This window comes from Nycticebus coucang, chromosome 4 (genome assembly GCF_027406575.1).
Source record: "Nycticebus coucang isolate mNycCou1 chromosome 4, mNycCou1.pri, whole genome shotgun sequence".
Lineage (NCBI taxonomy): Eukaryota > Metazoa > Chordata > Mammalia > Primates > Lorisidae > Nycticebus > Nycticebus coucang.
The window spans coordinates 61,687,771-61,706,092 of record NC_069783.1 but is presented as its reverse complement, the minus strand read 5'-3'; the positions used below and the strand labels follow the sequence as shown (position 1 = coordinate 61,706,092).

General features: G+C 36.0%; 2 protein-coding genes across 5 annotated transcripts in view; both read left to right on the top strand.

The window, feature by feature from the left end:
* WDPCP (WD repeat containing planar cell polarity effector) overlaps positions 1 to 18,322 on the top strand; it is a 495,763-nt gene that overhangs the window by 420,274 nt on the left and 57,167 nt on the right. For 3 of the 4 annotated variants that reach the window (XM_053586757.1, XM_053586756.1, XM_053586755.1), the window contains one exon: positions 7,135 to 7,300. In XM_053586757.1, the coding sequence (XP_053442732.1) occupies positions 7,135 to 7,300 (166 nt within the window). Of the gene's footprint in view, positions 1 to 7,134; positions 7,301 to 18,322 lie in introns of those variants that run through there. The other variant, XM_053586758.1, reaches the window with a different exon arrangement.
* LOC128582989 (outer mitochondrial transmembrane helix translocase-like) lies at positions 16,982 to 18,113 on the top strand. Its single transcript, XM_053586759.1, has one exon. It carries the CDS (start codon positions 17,012 to 17,014, stop codon positions 18,086 to 18,088), a length of 1,077 nt encoding a protein of 358 aa, XP_053442734.1. The 5' UTR covers positions 16,982 to 17,011; the 3' UTR covers positions 18,089 to 18,113.

The window sequence follows — 18,322 nt, the reverse complement described above, 5'->3', positions numbered from 1 at the left end:
AAGACCACAAGGCAAACAACAAAATAGGGAACCATGACCTGATCAAAGGAACAAAATTAAGCTCCTGAAGCCAACCATAAAGCTCATGGATTTATAAGCTACTTGACAAAGAATTTACAGTACAGTCTTAAAGATGGTCAGTGACCTAAAAGAGAACACATAGAACACCATAAAATCAGGGAGGCAATGCATGGGCAAGATAAAACTAACAGCCAAAGACAGAAACCATTTTTTGAAAAACAAATTATAGACTTAAAAAATACAGTTGAACTAAAAAAGTCACTAGAGAGGTTCAATAGCAGACTTCAGCAAGCAGAAAAATGAGCACATTTGAAATTATTTAATCTGAGGAACAAAAAGAAATAAATGAAGAAAGTAAACAGAACCTAAGAGATGTATGAGACACCATCAAGTAGGACAAAATAAAAGGAGAAGAAAGAGAGAAAAGGACAAAGAACTTATTTGAAAAAACAAGGGCCACAAACTTCCTAAGCTTGAAAAAAGAAATGGACATACAAATTCAACAAGTGAAATGAACTTCAACTCATGATAAACCCAAAGAGACCTACACCAAGGAACTAAGACACATAAACAAAATGTTGAAAATTAAAGAATCTTGAAAGTCACAAGAGAAAAACAACTCATTATATATAAATGAGCCTAATAAGATTGTCATTAGATTTCTCAGTACATAACTGTAAGCCAAAGGAATGGGGTAATACAGTCACAGTGCTGAAAGAAAAAGCCATCAACCAAGAATACTCCACCTTACATAACTGCCCTTCAAAAATGGAGTAATTAAGACCTTTTCAGATAAACGAAAGCTGTACAAGTTAATACCACTAGACCTGCCTTACAATAAAAGCTACAGAGAGTCCTTCAGATTGAAACAAAAGGATGCTATACAACAACACAAAGTCATATGAAAGTATAGAGTTCTTCAGTAAACATATAATCAAATATAGAATCCTATATTATTGTAAATCTGGTGCATAAATCCACTTTTAATCCTTGTATGACTCTAAAGGATAAAATACACACCAAAAAAACTCTAAATTATGTTAATGTTTATATGAAATATAAAGATATAATTTATGACAATAATAACAAGAAAGAGGTACAGAATTGGAAAGTAGTGGAATTTTTGTATCCAATTGAAGTTAAGTTGTTATAGCACCCTGGGAGGCCAAGGCAAGTGGATTGCCTGAGCTCACAGGTTCAAGACCAGCCTGAGCAAGTGTGGGACCCCCCATCTCTAAAAAATAGCATTGTGACAGGCACCTATAGTCCCAACCGTTCGGGAGGCTGAGACAAGATAATCACTTGAGTCCAAGAGTTTGAGGTTGCTATGAGCTACAACACCATAGCACTCTACTGAGGATGACAAAGTGAGACTCTATCTCAAAAATAAATAAATAAAATGAAGTTAAGTTGTTAATCAGTCTAAAATGTTGTTATAGGTTTAAGGTATTTTCCATACTGCAATAATATTCACAAAGAAAATAAAAAAAAAGAAAAGAAAATGCACACAAAAGGAAATCAGAAAGGAATCAAAGCATGTCATTACAAAAATCAATAAAACACAAAGGAAGACGGTATGAGAAAAAATGAGGGACCAAAACCACAAAATATATAGGAAACAGATAATACAATGGCAATAATAAATTGTTGTATCAGTGATCCCATTAAATATAAACAATTAAACTCTTCTGTCAAAAGACATACTGGCCAAATGGATTTAAAAAAACAGGATCCCATTTTAAACTGCATAGAAGCACTTTAGATCTGATAACACATATAATACAAAAATAAAGGATGAAAAAAGATATTCCATGCAAATGCTAACCTTCAGAAAACAGAGGTACCTCTATTAGTATCAGGGAAAATAGACTTTAAGTCAAAAACTTTCACAGGAGTCTAAGAAGGATACTATATAATAATTAAAGGGTCAATTCACCAGAAAGACATATTACACATACTTATGCAAACATCAAAACTCTTAAATATATGAAGCAAACAATAGTATAACTGAAGGGAAGCAACAGAATAATAGCAGGAGACTTTAATAGTGGATAGAACCACCAGACAAAAGATCAATAAAGAAACATAGGATTTCAACAGCACTATAGACAGATTGGACATAACGGACATACATAGAATAATCACCTAACAACTATAGAATACACGTTCTTATCAAGTGCACTTGGAACATCCTCTAGAATAGACCCCATAAAGGCCACAAACAAATCTTAACAAATTTTGAAAGATTGAAATTATAGGAAATATCCTTTCTGACTACAGTGGAATAACACCAGAAATCAACAGAAGAAAAACTAGAAAACCCACAAATACAAGTAAATTAAGCAATGCACTGTAAAGCAATGGATCAAAAACGAAATCACAAGGAAAATTAAAACATCTTTTGAGACAAATAAAAATGAAAACACAACAACATACTAAATTTGTGGAATGCAGTGAAAACTGTACTCAGAAGTTTAAAGCTGTAAGTGCTTACACTAAAAAAGAAGAAAAATCTCAAATCAACAACCTAACTTTACACCTTAGGAAACTAGTAAAAGAAGAACAAACTAAACTTAAAACTAACACAAAGAAGAAAATAATAAACATTGTAGCAAAAATAAACAAAATAGAGAATAGAAAAATAATAGAAAAAAACAGTAAAACTTAAAAAGTTTTTTTGGGCGGCGCCTGTGGCTCAGTGAGTAGGGCGCCGGCCCCATATGCCGAGGGTGGTGGGTTCAAACCCAGCCCCTGCCAAACTGCAACAAAAAAATAGCCGGGCGTTGTGGCGGGCGCCTGTAGTCCCAGCTGCTGGGGAGGCTGAGGCAAGAGAATCGCGTAAGCCCAAGAGTTAGAGGTTGCTGTGAGCCGTGTGATGCCACGGCACTCTACCGAGGGTGGTACAGTGAGACTCCGTCTCTACAAAAAAAAAAAAAAAGTTGTTTTTTCAAAAATACCAACAAAATTGACAGTTAGCTAGATTAAGAAAAAGACTTGAATAACTAACACCAGAAATGAAAAACAGAACATTACTGATACTATGTAAATAAAGAGAATTGTCAGAAAATACAACAAATAAGTATATGCCAACAAACTGGAAAACTTTCAGAAATGAACAGAATCTTATAAACATACAACCTACCAAGACTAGATAATGAAGAAACAGAAAATCTAATCTAATCTAAAACCTAAAGCTATTAGTCAATAAATAAGATAGCACACATAGAAAAACCTAGGACCTGATGGCTTCATTGGAAAATTTTACCAAACATTTAAAGAAGAATTAACACCAATCCTCCTCAAACTCTTCCAAAAAGTTTAAAAGGAAGGCATAACCCAAACTCATTCTATAAGGATATTACCTAACAACAAAGCCAGAAAAAGAAAAATAGACCAGCATTTCTGAAAAATAATGATGTAAAAAATCCTTAACAAAATACTAGCAAACCAAAAATTTCTTAACAAAATTCTAGCAAACCTAGTAAAAGGAGTGTATACCATATTCAAGTAGGATTTATTCTTGGAAATCATGGATGGTTGGTTCAACATTTAAAAATCAATATAATTTATCACAATGAAAGACAAGAACTACATAATCATCTCAACTGATACATAAAAAAGCATCTGTCACAATGTAACATAATTTCACAATAAAAAACACTCAACTACTTCAACATAATAAAACTACATATGAAAAGACCACCATTAACATCATATACATACTCAATGATGAAAAACTTAAAACCTTTCCTCTAAGATCAGGAATGAGACAAAAGTGCATACTCTTGCCACTTATATTTAACATAGTACTGGAATATCCTACCCAGAGCAATTATGCAAGAGACATAAAAGTCATCCAAATCAGAAAGGAAGTAAAATTACCTGTGTTTGCAGATGACATAGTCTTACATATACAAAACCTTAAAGTTACCACTCAAATAGCGTTAGAAGAAATGAAGTCAGCATAGGGAGAGACCTAGGCTCTTTGTCCCCTAAAAGTATGCTGAAAAATTACTGACATGAAACAGATTGATTAATAGAAGAAAAAGCATTCAAATTTTATTTAACATGTATACACAGAAACCTTCAGAATGAAGACTCAAAGGTATAGGGAAAAACTGTCCATTTGTACGCTTAGGTTTAATAAAGTATGAATAGCTATGTAGAAACATGATTGGACCAAAAGGTGTGATCTAAAGTTAATGGGGGAAACCTAACAAAGCTTATCTATTTAGATTCTTCTTGAACTAAGCATGCATTCCTTCTTTCTGGGTATTGGGCAAGGCACTCTCTGAAATGGGGTCTTATGACCTACAGTCAAACAAGATAGATTAGATAATTTCTTTATGGCCAGATTTTACACAGAATAATTTTAGGTTTTATGGCTGGCTTTGAGGAAAGGGAATTCTGGTTTTTATGACCTACCTGGAGGGCAAAGGATTCTAGTTTCTAGCCTCGGGGAAGAATGGACTAAGAGATAAGAGCTTAGATGGTCAGAGACAAATGTCTGCCTTTTAGGTCTTCATTTTGGAGTATTGTTTTCTGAGCCCTAACATTAGCAAAGTTGCAGAATACAAATGAACATGCAAAAATCAGTTGCATTTCTGTAAACTAACAATGAGCAATTTGAAAAAGAAATTAAGAAAACAATCCCATTTATAATAGCATCATAGAAAATAATGCTGAAAGAAATAAAAAACACAAATGGAAAGATATCCCACATTCATGGATTGGAAGAGTTAATATTATTAAGACATCAGTGTGGCCCAAGACAATCTATAGATTCAATTCAATCCCTATCAAAACCCAATGGCATCTTTGCAAAAATAGAAAACGCCACACTAAAATTCATATGGAATTTCAGTATTTTGTTTCAGTGAAAACAGTTTTGATAAAGAACAAAGCTAGAGATTTTACATGCACCAATTCAAAAACATATTACAAAGGTACTGCAATCCAAATAGTGTGTACTGGCATAAAAATAGACATATACACCAATGGAAAAGAACAGGATTAAGAGCTCAGAAATAAATCTCCAATTATATGGTCAAATAATTCTTGACTAGTGTGTCAAGACCACTCAATGGAGAAAGAACGGTCTCTTCAACAAATTGTGCTAGGAAAACTGGATATCCATGTGCAAAAGAATGAGTTGGATGCTTTTAACATGTACAAAAACTAACTGAAAATGAATTAAAGACCTAAACATAAGACCCCAAAGCATAAAACTCTCACAGAAGAAAACATAGGAGAAAAGCATCATGACATTGGATATAGTAATGATTTTTTGAATATGACACCAAAATCACAGACAACAAAAGCAAAAAAAAAATGAGATTACAAATAGTTTGATTTTATCAAACTTAAAAACTTCTACACCTGAAAAGACACAATAAAGTGCCAATAAAGTAAAAAATGATCTATAGAATGGAAGAAAATATTTGCAAATCACGTTATCTGACAGTGTTAATATCCGTTCTAGACTATATGAAGAGATTCTATGACACACAAAAAATTACCTGATTAAAAATGGGCAAAAGACCTGATTCCACATATTTCCAGTGAAGATATACAAATGACCAACAAGCATATGAAAATATGCTCAACATCACTAATCACTGGGGAGATACAAATCAAAACTACAAGATATCACATCCCACCCCGCAGGATGGCTATTTTCAGAAAGCAGAAAATAACAATTATTGTTGAGGATGTTGAGAAATTAGAACCCCTGTTCACCATTAGTGGGATAGTAACATGGTGCAACCACAATGATAAAAGAACTGTGTTTCCTCAAAAAATTAAAAATAGATCTACTGTATAATCTGAGAATCCCATTTCTGAGTATATAACCAAAAGAACTGATAGCAGGGTCTCAAAAGAGATAGCTACACATCTATGTTGCAACATCCACAATACACAGGAAGTGGAAGCAAACCGAATGTCCACAGGTGAATAAACAGAATATTGTATATACATACAAAGGAATATTATTCAGCCTTAAGAAGGCTGTCCTATACAACATGGATAAACCTTGAAGATATTATGCTAAGTGAAAGAAGCCAGTCCCTCAAACAAAAATACTTTTTATCACTTATACAAGGCATCTAAAATGATCAGATTCACAAAAACAGAAAATAAAATGGGGCTTCTCAGGGGCTGAGAGAGGGGTAAATATGGAATTATTTAATATGTACAGTTTCAATTTTGCAAGATGAAAAAGTTTTGTACAACAATGTAAATGTATTTAGTACTACTGACTGTACATTTAAAATGATTAAGATGATAAAAATTATGTTTTTGCTGCAAAAAAGTTTTTAAAATTATACACACAGAGTAATCCTAAGAATTTTTTCATTTTTAGTAAGATTTATGTTTCTTACAACAAATATATCTTTTGGGTAAATATGGAATTATTTAATGTGTACAGTTTTAATTTTGCAAGATGAAAAAGTTTTGTACAACAATGTGAATGTATTTAGTACTACTGACTGTACATTTAAAATGATTAAGATGATAAAAATTATGTTTTTGCTGCAAAAAAGTTTTTAAAAATACACACACAGAGTAGTCCTAAGAATTTTTTCATTTTTAATAAGATTTATGTTTCTTACAACAAATACATCTTTTCACAACTTCATCATGTTTCAAATAATTTTTTAAAACAAGGCCCTGCTAAAATTGCAAATATTACTCTATATATCTCCCTACATACTTTAAAATGCTAATTGAAATCACATATTTAAAAAGATATTTTCCTTTCCTTTTCAAATTATGTGTTACATGGTAAAGATTAAAATAATCACTCCTTACAATATTCTAAGATAATGAAATTCTGTTAATTAACAAAGAAACAGTTGATTAATAAACGAGTAAAAACACTACAAATAGGCAAGATAAAAATTAATTTCAAAAAATATGAACTTAAACATTCATTATTCTAGTCAGCGATAGAGGACTGGGACTACCGAATTTCTATTGTGTGCTACATAGGATATTGACAAAGTAAAAAAAAAGTCTATTGGGACATGTGAAAGTTCTGCAGACTTACTTATGAGGAAGTTGGTAGCAACTGTATTTGTATTTCACTCATATCTTAATCATTTTTTACAGAACTCCTGAGGCCCTTGGACAGAGGCGATATGTGTATGCTAAATGACACTTTTGATGGCCTATCTTTAGCATCTCAAGAGGAAGACTCGTGTCCTGATAATTTTCCTCCTTTTCATTCAACTCACAGACATATTATTCAACAAATACTGAATGGCTCCTCTAGCAGGTAAGAACTGTTGAACTAAAGAAATTGTTCCATAAAGGAAAGTATTTAGCATTGGACAATTTAAATATTACCTGTTCAAATGGAAAACTATTATAATAGCTAAGTAAGAATATTTCAGAATATTAAGAGGGAAGAAATGTGCTATTTCTCATGGCTAAGTCTTAGCAGTTGTTTGGTCATTCAGAGCAGACAATAATAGAGGCAGAAATGAATGTGAAAATAATATTTTCAACATGAATCTTATTCTAGGCCAAAAAGAAATTACTATAAAATACTCACTATTTTTATTCTGTTGTTAAATTCTGGGATTGTTAGATTACCTTGAATAAATAATAGTTTTCAGAACATGTACTTTGAATTATAGCTTATATAGTCATAACTTCTTTAACATAATCTTACCATTGATTTTTTTAATACATAACACTCATTTTAATAATATTGAAACAAAGGACATGCTAAAAATTTATGTTATTAAACAAAAGAGCATAGATAGAAGAATGCTGTTTTGAGGCAATGTATAACATAGTTATATAGTCAAATATCACTTAGTTACTTTATTCTAACTGATTCCCATCTCAGTTTTTTATTTAATTTATTTATTTTTATTGTTAAATCATAGCTGTGTACTTTAGTGCAATCAAGGGGTACAATGTGCGGGTTTCATATACAATCTGAAATATTCTCATCAAACTGTTCAATGTAGCTACCTTCATGGCATTTACTTAGTTACTGTATGTAGGCATTTGTATTCTGCATTTAGTAAGTTTCGCCTATACCCATTCTAAGATGAACCGTAGATGTGGCACCACCCATTACCCTCCCTCCACTAAAACCTCCCCCCTCCCTTCCCCTTCCTTGGCCCTTTACCCATAGTCTTGTGCTATAGTTGCGTTATAGCCTTCATGTAAAAGCTATAATTTAGCTTCATAGTAGAGCTGAGTACATTGGATGCTTTTTCTTCCATTCCTGAGATACTTTGCTAAGAAGAATATGTTCCAACTCCATCCATGTAAACATGAAAGAGGTAAAGTCTCCATTTTTCTTTAAGGCTGCAAAATATTCCACGGTATACACATGCCACAATTTCCTACTCCATTCGTGGGTCGATGGACACTTGGGCTTCTTCCATGACTTAGCAATTATGAATTGGGCTACAATAAACATTCTGGTACAGATGTCTTTGTTATATTGTGACTTTTGGTCTTCTGGGTATAAACCTAGTAAAGGAATCATAGGATCGAATGTCAGGTCTATTTTTAGGTCTCTAAGTATTCTCCAAACATCCTTCCAGAAGGAACGTATTAGTGTGCATTCCCACCAGCAGTGTAGAAGTGTGCCCTTTCCTCCACATCCACGCCAATATCTCTGGTTTTGGGATTTTGTTACGTGGGCTACTTTTACTAGGGTTGGGTGATATCTCAAAGTAGTTTTGATTTGCATTTCTCTGATGATTAAGGATGATAAGCTTTTTTTCATGTGTTTGTAGATTGTGCATCTGTCTTCTTTAGAGAAGTTTCTCTTCAAGTCCCTTGCCCACCCTGAGATGGGGTCGCGTGTTCTTTTCTTGCTAACACATTTGAGTTCTCTGTGGATTCTGGTTATTAGACCTTTATCTGAGGTATAACCTGCAAATATTTTCTTCCATTCTGAGGGCTATCTGCTTGTTTTACTTACAATGTTCTTGGCTGTGCAGAAGCTTTTTAGTTTGATCAGGTCCCAGTAGTGTATTTTTGATACTGCTTCAATTGCCTGGGGAGTCCTCCTCATAAAATATTCACCCAGGCCTATTCCTTCAAGAGTTTTCCCTTCACTTTCTTCAAGTACTTTTATATTTCATGTCTTAAGTTTAAATCTTTGATCCAGTGAGAGTCTATCTTAGTTAATGGTGAAAGGTGTGGGTCCAGTTTCAATCTTTTACAGGTTGCCAGCCAGTTTACCCAGCACCATTTGTTAAATAGGGAATCTTTTCCCCACTGAATGTTTTTAATTGGCTTGTCAAAGATCAAATAATGGTAAGTAGCTGGATTCATCTCTTGGTTCTCTATTCTGTTCCAGACATCTACTTGTCTGCTTTTGTGCCAGTACCATGCTGTTTTGATCACTATCAATTTATAGTATTGTCTCGGGTCTGGTAGCATAATTCCTCCTGCTTTGTTTTTATTGCTGAGTAATGTTTTGGCTATTCGAGGTTTTTTCTGATTCCATATAAAACGAAGTATTATTTTTTTCAAGATCTTTAAAATATGACAATGGAGCTTTAATAGAAATTGCATTAAAATTATATATTGCTTTGGGTAGTATGGACATTTTAACAATGTTGATTCTTCCCAGCCATGAGCATGGTATGTTTTTCCATCTGTTAACATCTTCGGCTATTTCTTTTCTTAAAGTTTCATAGTTCTCTTTGTAGAGATCTTTCACGGTCCTTTGTCAGGTATACTCCCAAATATTTCATCTTCTTTGGCACTACAGTGAAAGGAATAGAGTCCTTGACTGTTTTTTCAGCTTGGTTATTGTTGGTATATATAAAGGCTACAGATTTATGGGTGTTGATTTTGTAGCCTGAGACATTGCTGTATTCCTTGATCACCTCTAAAAGTTTTGTAGTAGAATCCCTAGTGTTTTCCATATATACGATCATCTCATCTGCAAAGAGTGAAAGTTTGATCTCTTCTGACCCTATATGGATACCCTTGATCGCCTTTTCTTCCCTAATTGCAATGGCTAAAGCTTCCAATACAATGTTAAAGAGCAATGGAGACAGTGGGCAACCTTGCCTGGTTCCTGATCTAAGTGGAAATGATTTCAATTTAACTCCATTCAATACGATATTGGCTGTGGGTTTGCTGTAGACAGCCTCTATTAGTTTAAGAAATGTCCCTTCTGAGTGGTGCCTGTGGCTCAAGGAGTAGGGCACCGGTCCCATATGCCAGAGGTGGCAGGTTCAAACCTAGCCCCAGCCAAAAACCACAAAAAAAACAAAAACAAGAAAAGAAATGACCCTTCTATACCAATCTTCTTAAGTGTTCTGATCATGAAGGGATGCTGAATATTATTAAAAGCTTTTTCTGCATCAATTGAGAGAATCATATGGTCCTTATTTTTTCATTTGTTTATGTGTTGAATTACATTTATAGATTTACGTATATCGAACCAGCCTTGAGACCCTGGGATAAATCCCACTTGATCATGGTGTATAATTTTTTTGATGTCTTGTTGGATTCTGTTTGTTAGGATCTTATTGAGTATTTTAGCATCAATATTCATTAGTGATATTGGTCTATAATTACTTTTCTTGTTGGGTCTTTCCCTGGTTTGGGGATCAAGGTGACGTTTGCTTCATAGAATGTGCTGGGTAATATTCCTTCTTTTTCTATATTTTGGAAGAGGTTTAGTAGTATAGGTAATAGTTTCTCTTTAAATGTTTGGTACAATTCTGACGTAAAGCCATCTGGTCCTGGGCTTTTCTTTTTAGGGAGATTTTGTATAGTTGATGCTATTTCAGAACTTGATATAGGCCTGTTCAACATTTCCACTCCATTCTGGCTGAGTCTTGGTAGGTGGTGTACTTCCAGGTATTGGTCGATTTCATTCAGATTTTCATATTTCTGAGTAGAGTTTCTTGTAGTATTCATTAAGGATTTTTTGAATTTCTGACGGGTCTGTTGTTATTTCATCTTTACCACTTCTGATTGATGAAATTAGAGATTTTACTCTTTTTTTCTTGGTTAGGTTGGCCAAAGGTTTATCTATTTTATTGATCTTTTCAAAAAACCAACTTTTGGATTTATTGATTCGTTGTATAATTCTTTTCTTTTCAATTTCATTTAGTTCTGCTCTGATTTTGGTTATTTCTTTTCTTGTGCTGGGTTTGGGGTTAGAGTGTTCTTCCTTCTCCTGTTGCTTGAGATGTCCCATTAAGTTGTTCACTTCCTCTCTTTCCGTTTTCTTGAGGAAGGCTTGCAGTGCTATAAATTTCCCTGTTAGGACTGCCTTTGCAGTAACCCACAGGTTCTGGTAATTCGTGTCTTGATTGTTGTTTTATTCCAAAACTTTGGTGATTTCCTTTTTAATCTCATCTATAACCCATGTATCCTTCAGCATAAGGTTGTTTAGCTTCCATGTTTTTGTATAGGTATGCAGGTTCCTGTTATTGAGTTCAACTTTTATTCCATGATGGTCTGAGAAGATGCAAGGAATAATTTTTGTTTCTTTACATTTGCTGAGGTTAGATTTGTGGCCTAGGATGTGGTTGATTTTGGAGTATGTTCCGTGGGCTGATGAGAAGAATGTGTATTCAGTTTTGCTGGAATAAAATGTTCTGTAGATGTCTGTTAAGTCCAGATGTTGAATGGTTGAGTTTAAATCTAAGATTTCTTTGCTTAGCTTCTTTTTGGAGGCTCTATCCAGCACTGCTAAAGGGTGTTAAAATCTCCAACTACTAAGGAAGTGGAAGAAATCCAGTTGCTTATGTCTGTTACAGTTTCTCTTACAAATTGAGGTGCATTGTGGTTGGGTGCAGAAATATTAATAATAGAGATCTCATCATATTGAGTATTACCTTTAACAAATATGAAGTGTCCATCCTTACCCTTAATTATTTTGGTTTCGTTTAAAGCCTATTGCGTCTGCGAACAGGATTGCATCGTCTGCTTTTTTCTGCTTTCCATTTGCCTGGAATATAGATGAACATCCCTTCACCTTGAGTCTATATTTGTCTTTTAATGTAAGATGCGATTCTTGTATGCAGCAGATGTCTGGCTTGAGTTTTTGTATCCCGTCAGCCCACCTATGCCTCTTTAGAGGACAATTTAAACCATTCACATTAATTGAGAATATTGATAAGCCTTTCGAAAGTCCGGTGGACATTTTTAATCCTTTTGTGACTGTGGAAGTTGGAATTTGATCAAAATTTTCTGGGTGAGTTTACTTTTGTGGTGGAGGATTATGCTGGTCCTTATGGAGGATAGGTCTGAGAATATCCTGGAGAGCTGGTTTAGTTATGGCAAATTTCTTCAACATGTGAATGTTATTGAAGTATTTAATTTCTCTGTCATAAATGAAACTCAGTTTAGCTGGGTATAGGATCCTGGGTTGAAAGTTATTTTGTTTTAGGAGATTAAAAGTCGATGACCATCTTCTTCTAGCTTGAAAGGTTTCAGCAGAGAGATCCGCAGTTATTCTAATATTCTTCCCCTTATAGGTAATGGTTTTCTTTCATCTGGCAGCTTTCAGAATTTTCTCCTTCATGTAACTTCAGTGAAATTGATTATGATGTGTCTGGGGGATGTCTTATTTGGGTTGAGTTGTGCTGGAGTTCTGAAACTGTCTGCTGTCTGAATTTCAGAATCTCTTGGCTTGTCTGTAAACTTCTCCTTCATAATCTCATAGAGAAGAGACTCTGTGTCTTGTGAAGCCACTTCGTTGCTTTCGGGGATCCCTATAAGACGAATATTGGTTTTCTTCGAATTATCCCAGAGCTCTCTGAGAGAGTGATCTGTTTTTGCCCTCCATTTCTCATCCTCTTTGAGAGTTTGGGAGCATTCGAAAACTTTGTCTTCAATGTCAGAAATCCTTTCTTCTGCTTGCTCCATTCTGTTACTGAGGGTTTCTACTGTGTTTCTCAGATCTTTGAGGGATGCAACTTCTTGTCTCAATGTGTCAAAATCTTTGGTCATTTGGTCTTTGAATTTGTTGAATTCTTGAGCTATCTTTTAGGTTACTGCTTGGAGTTCTAATTCGATCTTATTTGCTATCCAGATTCTGAATTCGATTTCTGACATCTCAGCTATTTGTTTGTGCATGGGATCTTGTGCTTTGTCTGCCCCATTGATCCTTGGGGGAGTTGATCTACTCTGATTATTCATATTGCCAGAGATTTTCTGTTGATTTCGCCTCATGATTGTTTTTCACCATTGCCTCTGGCCATCCTCAGAGTTGGGGAGGTGTCTCTCCAAGATTAGACCCCAGCGGGATCACTCTATTGTTGTTTGACCTTTGTAGGGAATGACCCTTTGTAGTTCCTCTGGGGCTGCTCCAGCTAGGGAGTTCTCATTGTGGAAGCAGCTCTGGCATGTGACACACCCGGATCCAGCAACAGGGTGGGAGGTGGTGTGCACGGTTCTGGGAGTGCCTTGCACCCAGTGACTTTGGCACAGAGAGCCCAAGGCTCCGGCAGTCTCTGGCCAGGAGAAGGGCTCTGCGCAGAGGCAGGGAGGCCTCCAGAGGGCACACAGCTACCAGTATCCCTGGCCAGATGAGTGGGCCAGTGTTGATGCTGGGAGGACACAGGAGGGCGGACACAGGGTTGCACGGCTACCGCAGTTCCTGGTCAGGGCATGCAGAGGCCCGGTTGGTGTGGGGTCGCAGCACAGATCTTATGGAGGTCTGGGCAGCACCAAGCCCAGGAATTTGAGGTTGCTATGAGCTGTGACACCAGGGCACTCTACCCAGGGAACAGCCCGACCCTCCAGTGTGCCAAAACCATCTCACTCTGCCCCAAAGGTTCAAGGCTGTAAGGCTTTTCCCCGCCTTTAGGCTGCTCAGTCACTAGGTTACTAGGTCCCGCCCAATCCTTGCTCTGGGACCCTGAGGGCGGACCTTGCCAGGGCAGTTCTCTCACACAATGGCTCCCTGCAGCCCAGCTCAGTGGCTCTGTCTGGGGACCCAGACAATGCCCAAAGTTCTCCGCACTCCTGCTCAAGCTTTCCCCAAGGCAGTTCAACTGAGTGCCAAGTCCAAAAACACCGAAACAGTCCACAGGGAAGGCCTTTCCGGTTTGCAGTCTCACTGCTGCTTACACTTACGGTTACCGGCATGATTAGGTCGATTGAACTGATGCAACCACTTGCCAGTTTCCCACTGTTTTTGTCCTCCTCTTGGGGTCCAGAAGTCCCTTGCTGACTCCCTGTATCCTCAAAGGGATGATTATAGGCAGATCCCACCAGCTAGAGATGTCTGGAGTCTTATCTCCCCAGACTCACCATGCCCAGTTGCAGGGAAGCTGTTACTCGGCCGCCATCTTTAATCTCTCTCCACCATTGATTTTTGAAATCTGATAAATGATAACTTAAATGTCTGTGTAGCTTGCCATATGGATTTTATTGAGAAGATAAAGCATAAATGTGAAATTAAAAATACGGGACAAAAGTAATAGTGTTATTTATAGTGATAATTATGTGAATTAAGATGATGATAATGCTCTCAAGCCAGGATAAGCAATCTTTTTCATATAAAAAGTCAAATAGCAAATATTTTAGGGTTCTTAAATCCTACAGACTCTCTAGCAGCTACTGAATCCTGCTATTAGAGTATGAAATTGGCCATAGGCAGTACATAAATGAATGAGAGTGGCTGTTACAATAAACTATTATTTACAAAAACAAGCAGCAGGCCAGATTTGGCTTGTCTTTAGTTTATACTCCTGTTTTTGAGGATCCTGACTTTTGCAATAATTATGAAAAGAGGCCACATTCTAAAATTCATATATATCAGTTATAATACATAACTAGAAAATCCTCAAGAAAAATGCCTGAAACTACATAAATTAACAGAAAATAAAGAGAAGCAGAATTTCCATTGACAGAGTTTATTTAGATGTCAACGAATCCTCTCTCCAAAATACAATTATAAAACTGGGCAAAAACTATTGTATCATTTCAGGACTCTGAAAATCAAAGGCAGACAACAAATTGGGAGGTACTTATTCATGAAAAACTGATGTACTTCTAGTAATAAACTGGGAGTCTGTGATTTTCTTGCCTGAGGTTGCTCCCATATTCCTCCCCATCCCTAAGTAGGACTTCTTTCAGGGTAGGACTGGCTTTGAAAATGAACACTGACTTGGTATGAAGGTAAGGGCGGAAAAAACCCTCCCCAGCAGCATTGCAAAAAATGTAGCAAACCGATTGTCAGTAAAAGTGACCAACTTGACAGAAAAGGAACGGAGAAAAAGCTACAATTCTGCTCTCCTGATTAGGGCAAACAACAGAATGGCAAACTAGCCAAAATTTAACAGGGAGATCCTGGAAATGAAAGAACTATAGAAGGTCTAATTAAGCTCACCACAAATTCCCAACGAGGGTGTAGAACTATCATTTGGACTCTTAAGTATTTCCTCTTATGCTTCTTTGTCCTTCATACCCAATTGCCAAAAAGTGCCCCCTCTCTTTTTGTCTTATGTGTCACCTACTCTTCAAGACCTCCCCCCACCAGTGGGGAATCATTTTGAAAACTGCCTCTTCAAATGACCTGGTACATTAAAGCACTTTCCTTGTAGCCCATGCTTTTACCTACTAGACTACCAGAAGCCAGAGAGATAAGATCATACATTGGGAATTTGCTGTTTTTTTCCATGTTATTTATAATAATTTCAAAATTTGGACGTTATCAGTCTTCAGTTCATGCTGAGAGCATGCTTGTCATGTAGTTTTATTTTCCCCTTTATTATGTTCTGTTTATAGATAACCACTATTATCTTTAGCTACCTGGAAGCCCTACTTCCTTTATTTCTTTAAAAACAATTTTATTTAGGTATAACTTAACATATATCCTAAAATTTACCCAATGTAAGTATACAAGTCAATGAACTTTGGTAAATTTAGTTTATCAAAGTTTAATTTTAATCTTATTATTACTAGTATTCAAAGGGTTGTTTTTTATTTTTTTGACCTGCTAAGACTTTACTCTTTGACATTAATAATACTATTCATATTGTTGTCTTTTTTTGTATTTTTGACCTGGAAACTAAAAAGAATTATACAACTCCAAGAAATAACAGTGTAGAAGGGGAAACTAAAAAATCATAAGGTGAGAAGGGCAATGTGATAAATAAAATAATGGTTCCTAGAACTAAACTAAAAATAATTCACTTTAGATTTGGGACTGCCCCAAACTAGTTATTGTAGTTCTAATAAGTCAACTTTTCTGGCTGCCTCAATTTTCTCATTCATATTAGATTATCCCTTTCAAGGTCTAAAATTATACTGTAGAACAAATAAGCCTTGTATTTGCAAAAAATTTAACTACCTTGATATTTACTGTTATAAATTAATTGAAATACCAGTTAGCTTCCTGCTACTTATTATATTTGCATTCATACCTAAGAAATTCCAAATGTAATACTATCCTGTTAAAGCTGTTAAATTTTGGCTTGATTTTATTTGATTCATATTTAAGCAGTTTTCATTTAAGTTGGAACACACAAAAAAACTCATCTATTCAAAATCCTGGTGTGTGCCTATAAACAATATAACTGATGAAAATTTTCAGTGTTTACACAACAAAGAAATTGTCAACAGAATGCCTGGCAGTAGACCTACCAGAAAAAAAAAATTACAGCCTATAATTCATGAAGATTGGCTCAAAACAAACTATCCCTGCCAACAGAAAATCTGACAATTATTCCGTTGTCTAATTTGGCTCAGCCAAAGTTGACCTTGTTTATTCATCTCAGTCTTTTAATTCTTGTTAACTTGGCATGAGGGGAGAACATATGGCATATGTCTATGAAGTCCATTTTTGCATCTGAAACTGAAATAAATGTGGACTATTCTAAGCATTTCCAGTGTGTTGAGCTCTTAAGGTAGCTTAAAGGTATATTTGATGAAACTGGTTAAGTTTATAGTAAGCCCAGCAGATGTTTTATGTTTGCTGCCTATAAAAACTAGGAACTCGGCTCCTGATGTTTCTGCCCCTGGGTTAACAATCAAGATGGTACATGCTGAAGCCTTTTCTCGTCCCTTGAGTCGGAATGAAGTTGTTGGTTTAATTTTCCATTTGACAATATTTGGTGCAGTAACATACTTTACTATCAAATGGATGGTAGATGCAATTGATCCAACCAGAAAGCAAAAGGTAGAAGCTCAGAAACAGGCAGAAAAACTAATGAAGCAAATTGGTGTGAAAAATGTGAAGCTCTCAGTGAGTATTGCTGCTCATCTGGTAGACCCTCTTAATATGCATGTTACTTGGAGTGATATAGCAGGTTTAGATGATGTCATTACAGATCTGAAAGACACGGTCATTTTACCTATCAAAAAGAAGCATTTGTTTGAAAATTCCAGGCTTCTGCAGCCTCCAAAAGGTGTTCTTCTCTACGGGCCTCCAGGCTGTGGTAAAACATTGATTGCCAAGGCAACATCCAAAGAAGCAGGCTGTCGATTTATTAACCTGCAGCCCTCAACACTGACCAATAAGTGGTATGGAGAATCTCAAAAATTGGCTGCTGCTGTTTTCTCTCTTGCCATAAAGCTACAGCCTTCCATCATCTTTATAGATGAAATAGACTCCTTTCTACGAAACCGTTCAAGTTCTGACCATGAAGCTACAGCCATGATGAAAGCTCAGTTTATGAGTCTCTGGGACGGATTGGATACTGATCACAGCTGCCAGGTCATATTAATGGGAGCTACTAATCGTCCCCAGGATCTTGACTCGGCTATAATGAGGAGAATGCCTACAAGATTTCATATCAACCAGCCTGCTTTAAAACAAAGAGAAGCAATCCTGAAACTCATCTTGAAAAATGAAAATGTGGATAGGCATGTAGACCTGCTAGAAGTTGCCCAGGAAACTGATGGGTTTTCAGGAAGTGACCTAAAAGAAATGTGTCGAGATGCTGCTCTTCTCTGTGTCAGAGAATATGTTAATTCCACATCAGAAGAAAGCCATGATGAAGATGAAATTCGGCCTGTGCAACAGCAAGACCTGCATCGGGCAATTGAAAAGATGAAGAAATCAAAGGATGCAGCATTTCAGAATGTTTTAACACATGTTTGTTTAGATTAAGAGTAAAGATCATTTGTACAGTTCAGTAATCTAGTTTGGTGTGCCCTCATACCAGTTAGTGGAAGCGGAGTGGAAGGAGTGCTCTTTAAACCACGAGGGAGTTCAATGTTTATGGTTTTATACTCTGAATTCTAAGTTATTGAGATATAGCTGTTATATAAATGGTATTACTACTTGTCAAAAATCATGAGGAGGAACAGTTTGATCCAGCCTGAGCGTGGGTGCTCGTGTTTG

Bases quoted from the DNA above. Each gene is read 5' to 3' on its own strand.
- LOC128582989 (XM_053586759.1), top strand. From the start codon at position 17,012: ATGGTACATGCTGAAGCCTTTTCTCGTCCCTTGAGTCGGAATGAAGTT.